The sequence below is a fragment of the Trichechus manatus genome, unplaced genomic scaffold, assembly GCF_000243295.1.
Source record: "Trichechus manatus latirostris isolate Lorelei unplaced genomic scaffold, TriManLat1.0 scaffold00153, whole genome shotgun sequence".
Lineage (NCBI taxonomy): Eukaryota > Metazoa > Chordata > Mammalia > Sirenia > Trichechidae > Trichechus > Trichechus manatus.
Genome location: NW_004444089.1, coordinates 2,387,969 through 2,402,152, shown reverse-complemented (window position 1 = coordinate 2,402,152; position 14,184 = coordinate 2,387,969). Strand labels below are relative to the sequence as shown.

General features: G+C 45.0%; 1 protein-coding gene across 3 annotated transcripts in view; it reads left to right on the top strand.

Moving 5' to 3' along the window:
• Nucleotides 1-2,510: 2,510 nt before the first annotated feature.
• HSPH1 (heat shock protein family H (Hsp110) member 1) overlaps nt 2,511-14,184 on the top strand; it is a 27,802-nt gene continuing 16,128 nt past the window's right edge. For 2 of the 3 annotated variants that reach the window (XR_002825575.1, XM_023740334.1), the window contains exons 1-6: nt 5,309-5,775; nt 8,042-8,182; nt 9,236-9,358; nt 11,295-11,394; nt 13,004-13,137; nt 13,532-13,776. Coding sequence is in view for 2 of the 3 variants with exons in the window: in XM_023740334.1 (XP_023596102.1) it covers nt 5,587-5,775; nt 8,042-8,182; nt 9,236-9,358; nt 11,295-11,394; nt 13,004-13,137; nt 13,532-13,776 (932 nt within the window). In the remaining variant the exon portion in view is untranslated. Of the gene's footprint in view, nt 2,752-5,308; nt 5,776-8,041; nt 8,183-9,235; nt 9,359-11,294; nt 11,395-13,003; nt 13,138-13,531; nt 13,777-14,184 lie in introns of those variants that run through there. The other variant, XM_004386023.3, reaches the window with a different exon arrangement.

Genomic DNA, 14,184 nt, shown 5'->3' with positions numbered 1-14,184 from the left:
TGGAGCACAGCTCTACTCTGACACATACAAGTCACCATGAGTCAGAGTCCACTCAGTGGCAACCCTCTTTTGGTTTTTTCTTCTGAAGAAAAGAGGAATCTATTTCTGGCATGTGAATTCAGTTTTCACAGTAGAAAACCAGCACATCATGTAGGGCAACAGTGATCCTTGTTATCCAAACACTAACTTTCTTTCTCTTTTCTACTGCAATAGAATGGCTAAGATCATCATAAATGTAAGAATTACCTAACGATTTTCAGTAATGTGCACGCATTCTAATTAATTTATTATTTCACAAGTAAGGAAACTGAGGCAAAAGCAGTGAGCTACACATTTTCTGAAGGAAATATCTAATCACAAACAAATACTTCTCAAGCATAGTCAAGATTGCCTCCTTGGAACGGGCTGTGCACATTTTCACAACAGTGGGCATGTCCTAGGAGCCTGACGGCACAACAGTTGCACTCGGCTACTAGGCTGTTCGAACCCACCAGCTGTTCGGAGGGAGAAAGCTGCGGCAGCCTCCTTCAGTAAAGATTACAGCCTTGGAAATCCTAGGGGGCAGTTCTACTGTGTGCTAAAGGGTTGCTACGAGTTGACTGGATAGCAATGGTATTCTTCCCCCTCTTTGTGAGTCAGAATGACTGGATGGCATCTCCTGGAGCCAAATAGTACCTCCCTCCCCAACTATCTGATCCAATACAGGCTGGAGTTTTCTCACTCGACTCATTGCTAGGTATCCTTCTCCCCACTGATTAGCCTCTGCGGCTGAGAAATCAAACATTACTCAGCGTTTTCTCAAACTATGCCCTTTCTGTGTCCCTTGAACTTAAAGCTTGAAGAACCCCTGAGGCGGGGTTCCATCAGATGTATCAAAAATATGCGGAAAGTGATACCACTGGTAGCACAGTGGTTAAGCACTGGGCTGCTAACCAGGTCAGCAATTCAAACCCAACATCCCTCTGTGGAAGAGAGACCTGGCAGTCTGCTTCCGTAAAAATTCCAAAACCAAACCAAACCTGTTGCCATGGAGTTGACTGCGACTCATAGTGACCCTATAGCACAGAGTAGAACTGCCCCATAGAGTTTCTAAGGCTGTAATCTTTACAGGAGCAGACTGCCACACCTTTCTCCCGCCAAACCACCAACTGAGCACTTTAACTACTGCATCACCAGGGCGCCTGACTCAATAGCAACATGTTTTAATCTTAGTGGGAACAAATTGCCAGGTCTTTCTCCCGTGGCGCGGCTGGGTGGGTTCGAACTGTCAACCGTTTGGTGAGCAGCCAAGCACTTAACCATTAAGCCATCAGGGCTCCTAATATAATTCAGTTTATTTAGAATGGTATAAAAAGACTGATTATCAACAGTAGAGTTCCACCTTTTTCTTTTGTCTCTTTACTGAAAATAAGGTAATAGTGACGCCCCTTCTCAGGGATGGAAACAAAAGCTGTTTCGGATCAAACAAGAAGCAAGCTTATGTAATAATTTATGGCTAGAATAGTGGCAGGGTGGTATAGCGTCTGCTTTACTTCGGGCGGGGTTCCATCAGACGTATCAAAAATAAGCAGAAAGTGATACTACAGCCTTCCAAAACTCGACGCATTTAGAAACCACTCTCTTAAAAACAGAAAAAATGATATTTTATTCCCCAAAGAATATCCGGCAGTCTGAAGAATACAAAACACTTTACACAAACGCTGTGCTTATTACTAGCGATTTAAACTGGCATTCCTTCTTCTAAGCCATCATGCTCCAGTTTAGCGAGGTAACCTAGACAATAAAACAAGCAAAGAGAAAACAAACGAGGGAACAAAACAGCTCCACCACCAGACAACACCCACAAAACCACAGAAAGCGCAGCCTCCCGGACGAACCCTCAAGACAAAGCCGCGTCCCAGCACGCACCGCGGCCGGGACTACACATCCCAGCATGCCGGGCGCACGCCGCCGCCCGCGGGACTACAGTTCCCGATAGGCGCTGCGGGCACTCATTCGGCCTAGCCCGCGTCAGGGGTCTTAGGGTCCTGCAGAAGTGAGGTCTATCTCTGCCCCCTCAGCCTCCCTTTGGGGTCCATCTATTACTAAACTATGAATATTACGAGGCTTCGAGTCATTCCTTAGTGCCTTTTCACTAAAGCGGCAAGGCGATTCCAACTAGAGCGGGCGGAGGCGGGTTGGCGCGGCTTGCGTCAGCCGATGGCGCCTGAGCGGCTCTCCTGCTGCCATGGCAACGACAACCGTCCCTGGGGCGCCCGCCACCCAGTGGGTGGAATCTTTCGAGAAGGCTCGAGAAGAAGGAAGCGGAAGTGGCACGTGGAGGGGCCGGTGAGTAAATGCCGCAGATTCTGGAAAGTTCTCATCAGTGCGGTACATAAGACTGAGGGAGACGGCCCTTCCCTTCTGGGCCCGTGTGCGAGAGGCCGGCGGCGCCGGGAGGAGAGCCGGAGCTCGGGGCTCGCGGAGAATACCAGCGCCGCGCTCTCCTGTCGGTACTACCTGCGAGCAGCGCTGTCCCCGGAGCCGGCGGCACTTGACAGGCCGGCTGTCCGTGTGTCTGGCCGAGTGACAGAGGCGCGGCCGCAGCCTGCGGGGCCGCGCATCGGGCAAGCAGCGGCGGCAGGAGTGTGGACGCGGACCGGCCATGTCGGTGGTGGGGCTGGACGTGGGCTCGCAGAGCTGCTACATCGCAGTGGCCCGGGCCGGGGGTATCGAGACCATCGCCAACGAGTTCAGCGACCGCCGCACCCCGTAAGTGCGAGCCTGTGGGCCGCGGGGGAGAGGGGCACGGGGGCTGGGGACCGGGGACCGGGGACCGGCGTCCGACCGGGCACTGCGCTTTCCCGGGAGTGGGGAGTGGGCTTCGGGGCCCCAAATCGGAAGGGCGTCTCCGAGATGCGTAGTGTTCCATGATGGCTTCTTCGGTCGGGCTTCCCACTCCGGGCTGGGCCAGGCCGGAGACTTGGCTCCCTTCTCGGCGCCCCCGTACCCACCCGGCTTCGCGGAGCAGGCCGAGCCGCCCCCGGCCCTCCGCGCACATCTTTGCGCACCGCGGCACCCAGGCTGCTCAGCCTTTTCTTCCTGCATTGTGAATCGCGAAATGCACTAGAAGCTTCCAGAGACCTGTATGGTGCTGCTTGCCCCAGTGAGCAAGCCGACTGTTGTTAGTGACCACATAATCGCTCCTTGGGAGGATGAATCCGCCTCTCACCCACCCTTGGCTGGCCTTAATTCTCGGGATGTTTTGTGAAAGATGCTAACGTGCTTTTTGCTCATTGCATGAGAGCCGTGTGTGCGGAATCTTCAATCGTGCCTTTCTTGTTTAAATTAATTTTGCAGTCTGAATAAAGGAGAAACAATATGAATTACATATCTTTGTGCCAGAACTCTCGAGAGAATGAATGCCATCACTGAATTAAATGTTATATTCTGTAGCGGCGTGGGGGAGGGCAAAGGCACCATTTTAAAATGCAACTTTTGGTTATTTTCTGAAGAGACTGTATACAAATACAGCGGCACGTGCGTTGATGAAAACCACTGCTTGCTTCTCAGGGAGATTAATGCAGGTATTAATTTTTTCGTACAAATGCTGTAAGCCGCAGACGAAGAGTGTAGAATGAAGCGGTGAGCCGAAATATAAAATACCGTTGTCTGAGTGCAGATGGACATGTATGAAGTGGGCAGAAATCAGCACACACACGTTCGACAAGACTGGCAGCCTTGGCGAGGCCGGTTATTCCCGGAGCGTTCCGTTCTCGGGCTGTGCCGAGGGCTGTGTAACGGGGGCGGAGTGAGAAGGTGCCCAGGTGCAGTTTACATCTTTGTTCTTTGATCCAGTTAAAAAAAAGAAAGACAGTGTGTTTACAAAACAGGGGAAAAATGTGTACGTGGATGTAGTGAGCACTGTGTGAAGCTGAAGACGAGTTCCGGTTCTAAAATGTAAATCGAGGGCGGTACAGAGTTCCCTAGGAGCCCTGGTGGCTCAGTGGTTAAATTGTTAAGTTAGGGAAGGTTGGCGGTTCGAACCCACCAGCCGCTGCGTGGGAGAAATATGTGGCAGTCTGCTTCCATAAAGATTACGGTCTTGGAAACCCAGTGGGGCAGTTCTGCTCTGTTCTCATGGGATCACTGAGTTGGAATTGATTTAAAGGCACCTGGGTTTGTTTTTTTTTTTGTTTTATTGGAGTTTCCACTAATATGCTTGATAAAATAGATGTTTAATTCAGCTGCATTGGCAAACTTTAATTCCTGTTTAGTAAAATTGATTTCCGCCTTGAGAAATGAGTGAGTTCATTCTGTTAGCACAGGGTTCCTTGGAGCTTAGAATAGTGTTTGGAAGGCGTCTTCAAGGTCTAGCCTCTGCTTAAATATCTGTGGCTTCTAGAACTCTGTTTAGCACTCGCTTAGATAATGTAGGTCTTTGATGTCTCTGTTACAGCAAATCTGTACTGGATTCTGGTATCGAGTTTTTCAGGGTACTTTGTGTGCTCAGCATGTTCGGATTTTGCTCATCTCATTTACCATTACTCCTACTCACCCTCCTAATGGAAAACCCGATTAATTGACTTAGCCTCCTCCTCACAAAGCTTTTCTGGTGCTTGCCTCTGCTCTGCGCTCCTGTGCATTTCATATTCATTGTTGAGAAGGCTGTCTCATACGTAAGTCACTTTATGGCTTCAGAGCCAACTCGGAGCCACTGATTATTCGCTTCTTCCCCCTAGGCAGTTATAACCTTGCCCTGCTGCAGTGCTTGATCTGGATCGTTTTTACTTGGCCTTGTCAGTTAGGAGCATAACTTCGGTCCGCTGGTCTGGATTTATATCAGAACTTTGATGCTAAAGAGGCAGATGGTAGGTATGTCAGGACAGTGATAGGTATGACAGTAGCATTTAAACTTGTACAGAGTTGGTGACTGAGAAAGTTACACCATGTTTCTTTGTTAATTATGTTAATTGTGTGTCTGGGGCCAAATTAATAATACCTGTTACCTGTTCAAAGCACTTTGAGGGTGAGTGTCCCAAAAACCACCAAACCCACTGTTGTTGATTCAATTCCAACTCATAGTGACCCTATAGGACAGGGTAGAACTGGTCCATAGGGTTTCCAAGGCTGTCATCTTTACAGGAACAGACTGTCACATCTTTCTCCCATGGCGTTGCTGGTAGGGTTTGAACCACTGACCTTTCAGTTAGCAGCCGAGCGCTTAACAACTGTGCCACTGAGAAACCAAACCTGTGCCATTGAGTCAATTCCAATTCGTAGCAACCCTCTAGGACACAGTACAACTGCTCCACAGGGTTTCCAAGGGGCGGCTGGTGAATTCGAACTGCCCATCTTTTTGGTTAGCAGCTGTAGTTCTTAATCTGCTACGTCACCAGGGTTTCCACTGTGCCCCCAGGGCTCAATAATTGGGGATTCGGGGAATTGTACCGGTCCTTGAGGTATTGGAGATGTCCTGAGACATGAGCAGACTTCTTGGGGAAGTGGGCTGCCCCCCTTGGTTGGATTCTCAGAACAGTAGTTCTTAACTTGGAGGGCAGGTAAGTGGTCCCCCTTTCAGTATCTGACAAAAACTCTAAAGCCCAGATGGTGCCACACCGTGCTCCTTCTTCTACAGTAGGTAGGACATTTATATTAGAATTTTCCTGCTGTCAGTTAAAAATCTGCACATTTATGCTCTTTAACACTTTTGAAACGTGGTTTTATGTTTCCTCCAGGTCAGTCATATCATTTGGATCAAAAAACAGAACAATTGGAGTTGCCGCTAAAAATCAGGTACGTTCTTTAAAGGAATTCCGATCAGCACAAGTTTTTAAAAGTAAAATCTCAGGAGACCTGCAAGAGTATGAAGGAAGCTCACACCTATTTCAGTTACATTTTGGAAATGTAACTTAAGTGTTCTTCATGAGCCCTGAGAAGACTTTTTTTTCCCCTTTTCTCTCTCTTTGGCTTTATTGGATAAGATTCACTTTAACTTTCTCATCTGCCCACCTTAATTTTTAGTAACTTTACTGCTTTCTAATTTACTATTTTTTTTTTGAAAATTGTAAATAAGACAGTTGAAGTTTTTTCATGTGGAGTTTCTAATGACACTTGTTTTAGGAGTTAGAGATTTCTTTTATAGAAGGAACTTCTCAGAAGCTCTATCTTTACGAGCATTTTCAAGTTATGTAATTAAGGTGGGACTGGGAGAAGGTCTTGTCTGGACCTGTGCTGACCAGCACGGCAGCCATTTCCAGATGGAGCTGTTGAGCGCTTGAAGTGTGGCGGGTCTGAATGGAAATGTACAACACATGTAAAGTAACTCTTGAGGCTTAGAATGAAGGAAAAAAGGAGCATTTCATCAGGTTTTTTTTTTTTTTACTGATTACATATTGAAATGATAGTATTTTAGATATATTGCGCTAAATAAATTATTGAATTTTAACTTTAAAAAAAAATTAAATGTGATTACTAGGAAATTTATTTACATATGTGACTCACTTTTATGGGTCACATTATAATTGTGTTGAGCAATGTCGAGTGCGCCTCTTAGGTGGGGAGGAAATAACTGAGTAGGGAAAAAGAAATGCATTTTGAGAGAATTTAAGAAAGAGACTGAAAATTTTCTTTTAAATACAGAAAATAGTATTGCTAAAAAAGACCTCCAGGCCTGGAATGTATTTAATACTGTATCATGGCTAGTTAGGTTAGAAGAGATACAGACAAAAAAGTAGGTGAGAAGAGAAGCAGGTTTGGAAGGGTGATGTGACGTGCCAGGAGAGAAACACGTGTAGAAACAATCCCCCTGAACGTGGCTGTTTGTGATACCGATATCCAAAATCTCATTTCTGTTGCATCTTTGTGTGATAACTTGAGGACAATGAGTTGAGGCTCAGATCTGGCCTGTAGACTACTAGACGTACTTCATCTCAGTTTTAAAATCACAAGAAATTTTAGGATATGAACATACTTAAATACCACATTTATCAAAAACTAGTACTGCCAAGCTTTATCCTTCCTTTATAAGGAGTAGACGAGAAGAAAAAAGTAACTTTCGGTTTTATTTTCAAGCTTATAACTTCATAAGTTTTATTTCATATTTCTTTTAATTATTTCTGTATTTAAACATGGTTACTACTGACAACGTTGAGTGGAATACTCTGAAATGGGAGTTTATTAATCTAGAGTTCACCTAAGATGTTTGACCAAAGTGGTGGATGAAAAAACACAAGTTTCTTAACATTTTGACATGTTTTCTTGAATTTCAAACACAACATTATTTCTGCTGAACGTGGTGTTAAAACCTGAGAGATGAGACAGCCCTGTATACTTTCAGCAGGTTGCTTGAAATCGCGGAGCGAGAAAGAGTTGGTGGCCTTATTTAACAAACACGTGCACCAATCATGTGTAAGATGATAAACGAGTTTAATTTGTTTTTGAAAGTCAAAAATAAGCACGTGGAATTGAAAACATTAAGTCACCTAGAAACTTTTTAAATCCTCCACACTTTTTCTTCCTCTTAGGACAGATAATTTAGCATTCCATTCTTTTGGAAGGAAAGTAGCAATTTGTGTATTATGTGGCACAAAATGTGTTTATTCTGGCCGTTCAATGTATTAGACTAAAAATTAAACTCTTTAAAAAAGTGTAATTTGGCTGTAGTGCTTCTAGGTCTTATTCATTCATCCATTGGGCATGTGTTAAACTTTACAGGTTTAGTGGGAAAATGAAGGAATGAAATGAAGTGATACAGTTCTTGGGATTCTTCAGAGGCTTGGTGATACTTCACTGTCTTTGAATTCATCTTGTAGATTGAGAAGCTGCTTTAGAGTCGGCATGACACGGTTGCCTCGTGTTCGCTTTCACTGCTTCCCTTCTATCATTTTCTGTAGGGAAGGGGAAAGTATAAATAAATCCATTTGTTCGGGGCTCTGGGGAAAGTTACTTGATTTCTACAGTTATTTGATCAAGTCTCTAAAGTTTAGATCAAGTCTCTGAAATTGCTGTAAGTACTGATAGACCCTGAAATTAGAGAGAAATTAAAAATCATCTTTTGCAGCAAATCACGCACGCAAACAATACGGTGTCCAACTTCAAGAGGTTTCACGGTCGAGCCTTCAGTGACCCCTTCATTCAGAGGGAGAAGGAGAACTTAAGTTATGACTTGGTTTCAATGAAAAATGGTGGCGTTGGAATAAAGGTAAGGTAACTGAGCAACCTTAGATTCTGGGAAGATGACAGCCTCAGAAACCCTATGGGGCAGTCCTACCCTGTCCTGTAGGGTCACTTGGAGTGTGAAGTGACTGGATGGCAGTGGGTTTGGATTTGGTGTATCCGTTAATAGGACACTGTTTAATTCATCCGTACGGAAGAGTAGTTACTTCTTACGAAATCGGTCCCTGGGGTGGTGCAGATGGTTTGTGCTTGACTACTTACAAAAAGGTTGGTGGCTCAAAGCCACCTAGAGGCGCCACAGAAGAAAGGCCTGGTGATCTGCTTTGTAAAGATTCCAGCCAAGAAAATCCTATGGCGCAGTTCTACTGTGTAACACATGGGGTCTCCATGAGTCGGAATCGACTTGACAGCAGTGGTTTTTTTTTTGGTTTTAATTCATCTATAGGGGAAAGTACTTACCTCTTAATCTCATTTCTTAATTGGACAAGGGGTCTTTTTGTTCTTTTTTTCATCCAGCTGTTATGTAAACTTCAAACTGTAGTAGGTTTACGTTCAGATGGTCTTTAAAAATCATTTAAATTGTATACTTTTATGATCTAATTTGTGTTTTTTCTAGCTTTTTGACTATTGTAAAAATTAGCTATATTTGATAGGTTTTTTTTTTTTTTTTAAATCTAAATCGTGTTGTCCTGTCAAACAAAAGTCTGCTCCAGAGACCGCTCAGTTGTGGTTGTTTGGTGAGCAATGGTATAATAAACAGCCAGAGATCTTTTTTTAAACCAGCAGAGGTAGTCCTGTTTTTTGATCCACACAAAATATTTCTCCCAGTGATTAATCTCTTCACGTAGTGTGGACATTTTCCACCTTGTATAATGTTGGGACCAGCGTCTTGGATAGGGGGAGACTGCCTGGCCTTCTCTGTCCTCCCCCATACTTAGGGGACAGTTCTTTCTTCTTTTTCCTTCTTTCCTAAGCAGTTGTTACAACGGGAGTCTCTGCAAGAGAATACATAGTAATATGTGGAAGTTAACATTGGCTTGTGGCTTTACAATGTTCGAAACATGTTCTCCCTCTCTAGGTGATGTACATGGACGAAGAACATCTGTTCAGCGTGGAGCAGATAACAGCCATGTTGTTGACCAAGTTAAAGGAAACCGCTGAAAACAATCTCAAGAAACCAGTAACAGATTGTGTTATTTCAGTAAGTAGAATTCAGCAAGACTGGGTTTTATTTTACTTTGCCTCCTTTATGGTCCTCTTAAGTATTAAACGTGTGAGAAGTGTTGGATTGCTGGAGAAAGAATTGTGCTGGACTGTTAACACAGTATCAGGAGCGTGTAAAAGTAGATCTGAGTGGCATGGTTAGCAGCTTCAGGAGTGGCTGTCATCTGGCAAGGTTCTTCACTGAAAGTGACATCAGAAATCTCCTGTGGTGCTCTTTGAAAATACAGACTGTCTAGTCGCATCTGCGGATGCTGTAATGTGGTGAGTAGACGCGCTGCCAGACAAGCTGGGGACTTGGAAAGCCGTGCGGGTGAGAACTCTCCTTCAGTTGAGAACCAGTGCATTACAGTAAGGTGGCGGTCTACCAGTAGCGACAGAACCTAGAGGTTTGAACATGGGCAAGCCTGTGACTTTGTGTGGAGAGTTGCTAGCCTAGGGTACCCAGGAGGACTTGGAATGGACAGAAGGCATCTTGCCCTTGGCTGCTGAAAAGTTGGTTGCAAGTTGTGCTTTCTCACATCTCAGGGTCGCCTGGGCTTTGAGCTGACTGATAACGCTCCCACCAGGGTTGTCTGTTGTGGACTGGGCTCAGCACATTCCCAGCAGTGCAGCATGCCCAGACCAGTCAGGAGCCTTTGTCAGAGGTCGCTAGGATATGAAAGAGTCAAGGCAGAAGGGCTAACTTTGCTCCTCTTGTCCTTTTGAGACAAAAAGCATTTTACCAAAAGAATATCTGGCTGCTGCTTAGAGAAGTAGTAATTTCTGATAAAATTAAAGCGGTAAGTCTGGCTTTTTTTTTTTTGAAAACTAGTTTACTGTTGAAAACTGATAAAAGGAGGTGTTCTGATTTGAATGGTGGACAGAGACCCACTTTTGCCCTTTTGTCGTTCCAAAGTATCTGAAAATGTTTGGCAGAAAAGTTTGAAAGCCAGTGTACTGCATTTTCTCCTGGGTGCTTTGCAGTTAAATGGCTGTGTGGACGTGTGGTGGGTGGCCTCTCTGTGGAGTCCCTGTTAGGTTGCTGTCCTAGAAAAGCAGGCGGGAGAATTCCTGTAACTGGAAGCACAGGTGAACACTGTAAGACACCGCATCCTCTGAGCAGCTTTTGCTCTGGTACCTCTTAGGAAAATCAGTAGGCTTTGCCAGGAAGCGTTTCTGTGATCTTGTCAGGACTGTGGGGTTCATTCCCCATCTCTTGTTAACGCCTGAGCTCAGTGGATGGCAAAGCTGAAGGGCGGTGGCGTGTGCGAGAGTTAGCTCTGTGTTATCTTTAAATTCTTGTAGTTTTTCTGTATCTACACTTTAATTGTACAGAGAGACCTGTGAGAGCCGCAACTCAACAGGGTGCCTTGTTTTGGGTCTCGCAGGTTTTCCACCACCGACAGGGTGCATTCTTACCACTTTTTCTGTCGTTTATTTTAGCTGAAAATATTTGAGCTTTCCTTCTCTGATAGGTTTCTGTCTAACCGGGTTCCAGCTTTCACAGGTTTTACTTATATTTAACATTAAATGTTGACTTCGCATTGTAAAGTCCAAAGGTCAGTAGAAATTTAAGAATAATTTAGAGGCACTATTTTACCTACCTAAAAGTTTTGTATTAAATTTAAGTAACTTCCACTATGTTTTGTGAGTATTCTTGATAAATTCTAATTTCAGGTTGATATTTATTTATAGTAACGATTACTTTGATGTGTAATTAATTGTGGGATAGTCTTCTCAAAAGTAGTTTTTGTTTCTGAAAGTTTAAGTAACCGCAGGGAACTCAGGCTGAAGTTCTGCTTCTGTTTTGGGAGTTGGCCAAGCGCCTGCTTAGCTGAGCTGTTGGGAGTTTTTTGGAAGTGGTTGTGAGGAGTTTTGTGTCTGTGTTTTTCTAAATCAGTTAAAACTCTTAACCTTCCCTCTTGTGTTCGTAGGTCCCCTCCTTCTTCACAGATGCCGAGAGGCGGTCTCTTCTCGATGCGGCTCAGATTGTCGGCCTGAACTGCTTAAGACTCATGAATGACATGACGGCCGGTAAGAAGGCGCCGCCTGTGCCCGTGACCGCCCCTCCCGTGTGCCCCGTGACCGTCCCGCCTGTGTCCCCGGGACCGCCCCGCCCCTGTGCCCCATGACCGCCCCGCCCATGTGCCCCCGTGACCGCGCCGCCCGTGGGCCCCCGTGGCTGCACCGTGGGGCTAAACTCAGGTCACTCCGGGTGGTGTCATTAGACACTGTGGAAACACAGCCTGTCGAAAAAAACGTGGGTTAGATTTGCAAGCAAAAATCTCAGCTCTTTAGATGCTTATGGTTAGTAAGAAGTTAGTGCTTTGTCCTGAATCTGTCTTCATTAGGAAGTGCTTCTGTAAATTTTTTTAATCCTCTGAATTAGGTGGGTTGGATTTAGTTCTGTTTCTTGCATTGTTTTATATTAACTAGTTTTCTTAAAAACCTGGGAATTCGGGCGTTTCACAACTTCCTTGGCTACAAGTATCAGGTTTGTAATTTTCGCTTTAATGTAGCTTCTGAATTGTAGTTAGGATTTGATCATTCATCAGACGTTGATTAAACTAGTGCTGTTGGTCAGACATCGTGCAGGCGTTGTGCCTGTAGAGGTGAGCAGAGCAGCCAGCCCTTCCTCCAGAGTCCACAGCAGTTCATGATGAGTAAAGGAGAAACCAGACCTGTGGCTGTGTCGATCCCAACACACAGCGACCACATAGGACAGAGGAGGACTGCCCCATGAGGTTTCCAAGGCTGCCATCTCTACTGAAAGAAGCCCTGGTGGCGCAGTGGTTAGGCACTCTGCTGCTAACAGAAAAATTGGCGGTTCAAACCCACCAGCCGCTCTCTGGAAGAAAGATGTGGCAGTCTGTTCCCATAAAGATGACAGCCTGGGAAACCCTGTGGGGCAGTACTCTGTCCTGTAGGGTCGCCGTGAGTCGGAATCGACTTGATGGCAATGAAAATCTTTACGGAAACAGACTGCCACATTTTTCTCCCATGGAGCGGCTGGTGGGTTTGAACCACCGATCTTTGGGTTAGCAGCCAAGCACTTAACCAGTGCGCCACCAGGGCCCCTCTATGATAAATACAGACGTGCAAAAAGGGGATTACAATCTAGTGTGTTTAGGCAAAGGGGAGAAAAAAGCTTTGTTCGGCATCTTCGGTAGCTTTTGGGCAAACTCATTTAAAATTTATTGGTAAAGATACGTTCTTAGGCGTGCACATTTAGAAGTAGTGGTTTCAAAGACTTCAAGGCATTTGCCTTGAATTAAAAAACAACTGCAGTGTCTGTAGTTGTGTATTAAATTTTCTAAGCAGTCCCCTAGCAGGGTGTGGTCAACACGTAAGTGTTAAGGAGCGAGTCTGATTATTGTGCGTGATGTTTTGTAGTAGTCACAGCACGTGTGTTTTGTCCGTCGCGTCTTCCCGTATGTTGAGAATTGATAGAGGACGCTCCTAAAACCGGAAAGGGAACCGTAATGGATTCCGGGCCAATCCATGTGCAGCCAGGTGTAAAAGGAATGTGTTCACCTTTAATTGTTTCACATCTAGTAAGGTTCCTGCATGTGTGATTTTATGTAGCAATGAAATTCCTAAGAAAATGTGAACCAAAGAATTGAAACATACTTATTTTTTGTAGTTGCTTTGAATTACGGGATTTACAAACAGGACCTTCCAGGCCTGGATGAGAAACCTCGGATAGTGATTTTTGTTGATATGGGCCACTCAGCATTTCAAGTGTCTGCCTGTGCTTTTAACAAGGGAAAACTGAAGGTAAGGTCACAAGTTGAACATAAGTCCTCCAACGTTAAATGTGTTGTATTTGTCATGACTTCAGGCTGCCGAGCCTCTTGACTGTGCTTATCCTTGGTGATGATGTAGCCTTTGCTAAGGTTGATTCCCTTAAAGAAGCTGTGAGTGTCTTAGCATGTCTAAGTGTTCTTGTTGCAGAAAGAAAAGCTTGTTAGGGTTGTCACCTGTGTAATCGTTAAAGGTCAACAGTATTGTGGAGATCTAGCATTCCATTTGAATTGCGTGGTTACGTTTCTTCTGACTTGGGTTTTGCGTTATTGGGTAGAAATTTATTTGTATAAATAGCAATGTTTAAGATCCTAGTTACAAATACGATGGAGAATAACCAGATCATTGGTTGTTTTAACTAAATTAGGTCCTGGGAACAGCTTTTGACCCTTTCTTAGGAGGGAAGAACTTTGATGAAAAGTTAGTGGAACATTTTTGTGCAGAATTTAAAACCAAGTACAAGTTGGATACGAAGTCCAAAATCCGAGCGCTCCTTCGCCTGTATCAGGAATGTGAGAAGCTGAAGAAGCTCATGAGTTCCAACAGCACAGACCTGCCACTGAACATTGAGTGTTTCATGGATGACAAAGACGTGTCGGGAAAGATGAACAGGTGCGTTTTGAATTCTGCCAGACCAAGGAGAAGGGACGCCCTGCTGAGACCGTAGCGGAGGCGTCGGTCGTAGCTGTGGTGGTGGGAGTCTGCCCGCGGCTCAGGATCGTTTGTTGTGTGGCCTGAGGCTTGAGAGGGCGTTACTGATCCGCCGGTAGAATTATGGGCACTTCTGCAAAGAGAGTGTTTGCAGCGTGTCTTTGCAGTAAGTGTCCTCATGTGATGGAGTCTTTTAGGTGTTCTATACTTTTTGGTATTTCTGGGCCAGTAACTGAATAATTAGGAACCCTGGTGGCACAGCAGTTAAGCACTGAGCTGCTAACTGAAAGGTTGGCAGTTCGAAGCCACCTAGTCCCACTCCCCAGGAGTAAGCCCTAGTGATCTGCTCCTGTAAAGATTACAGCCTAG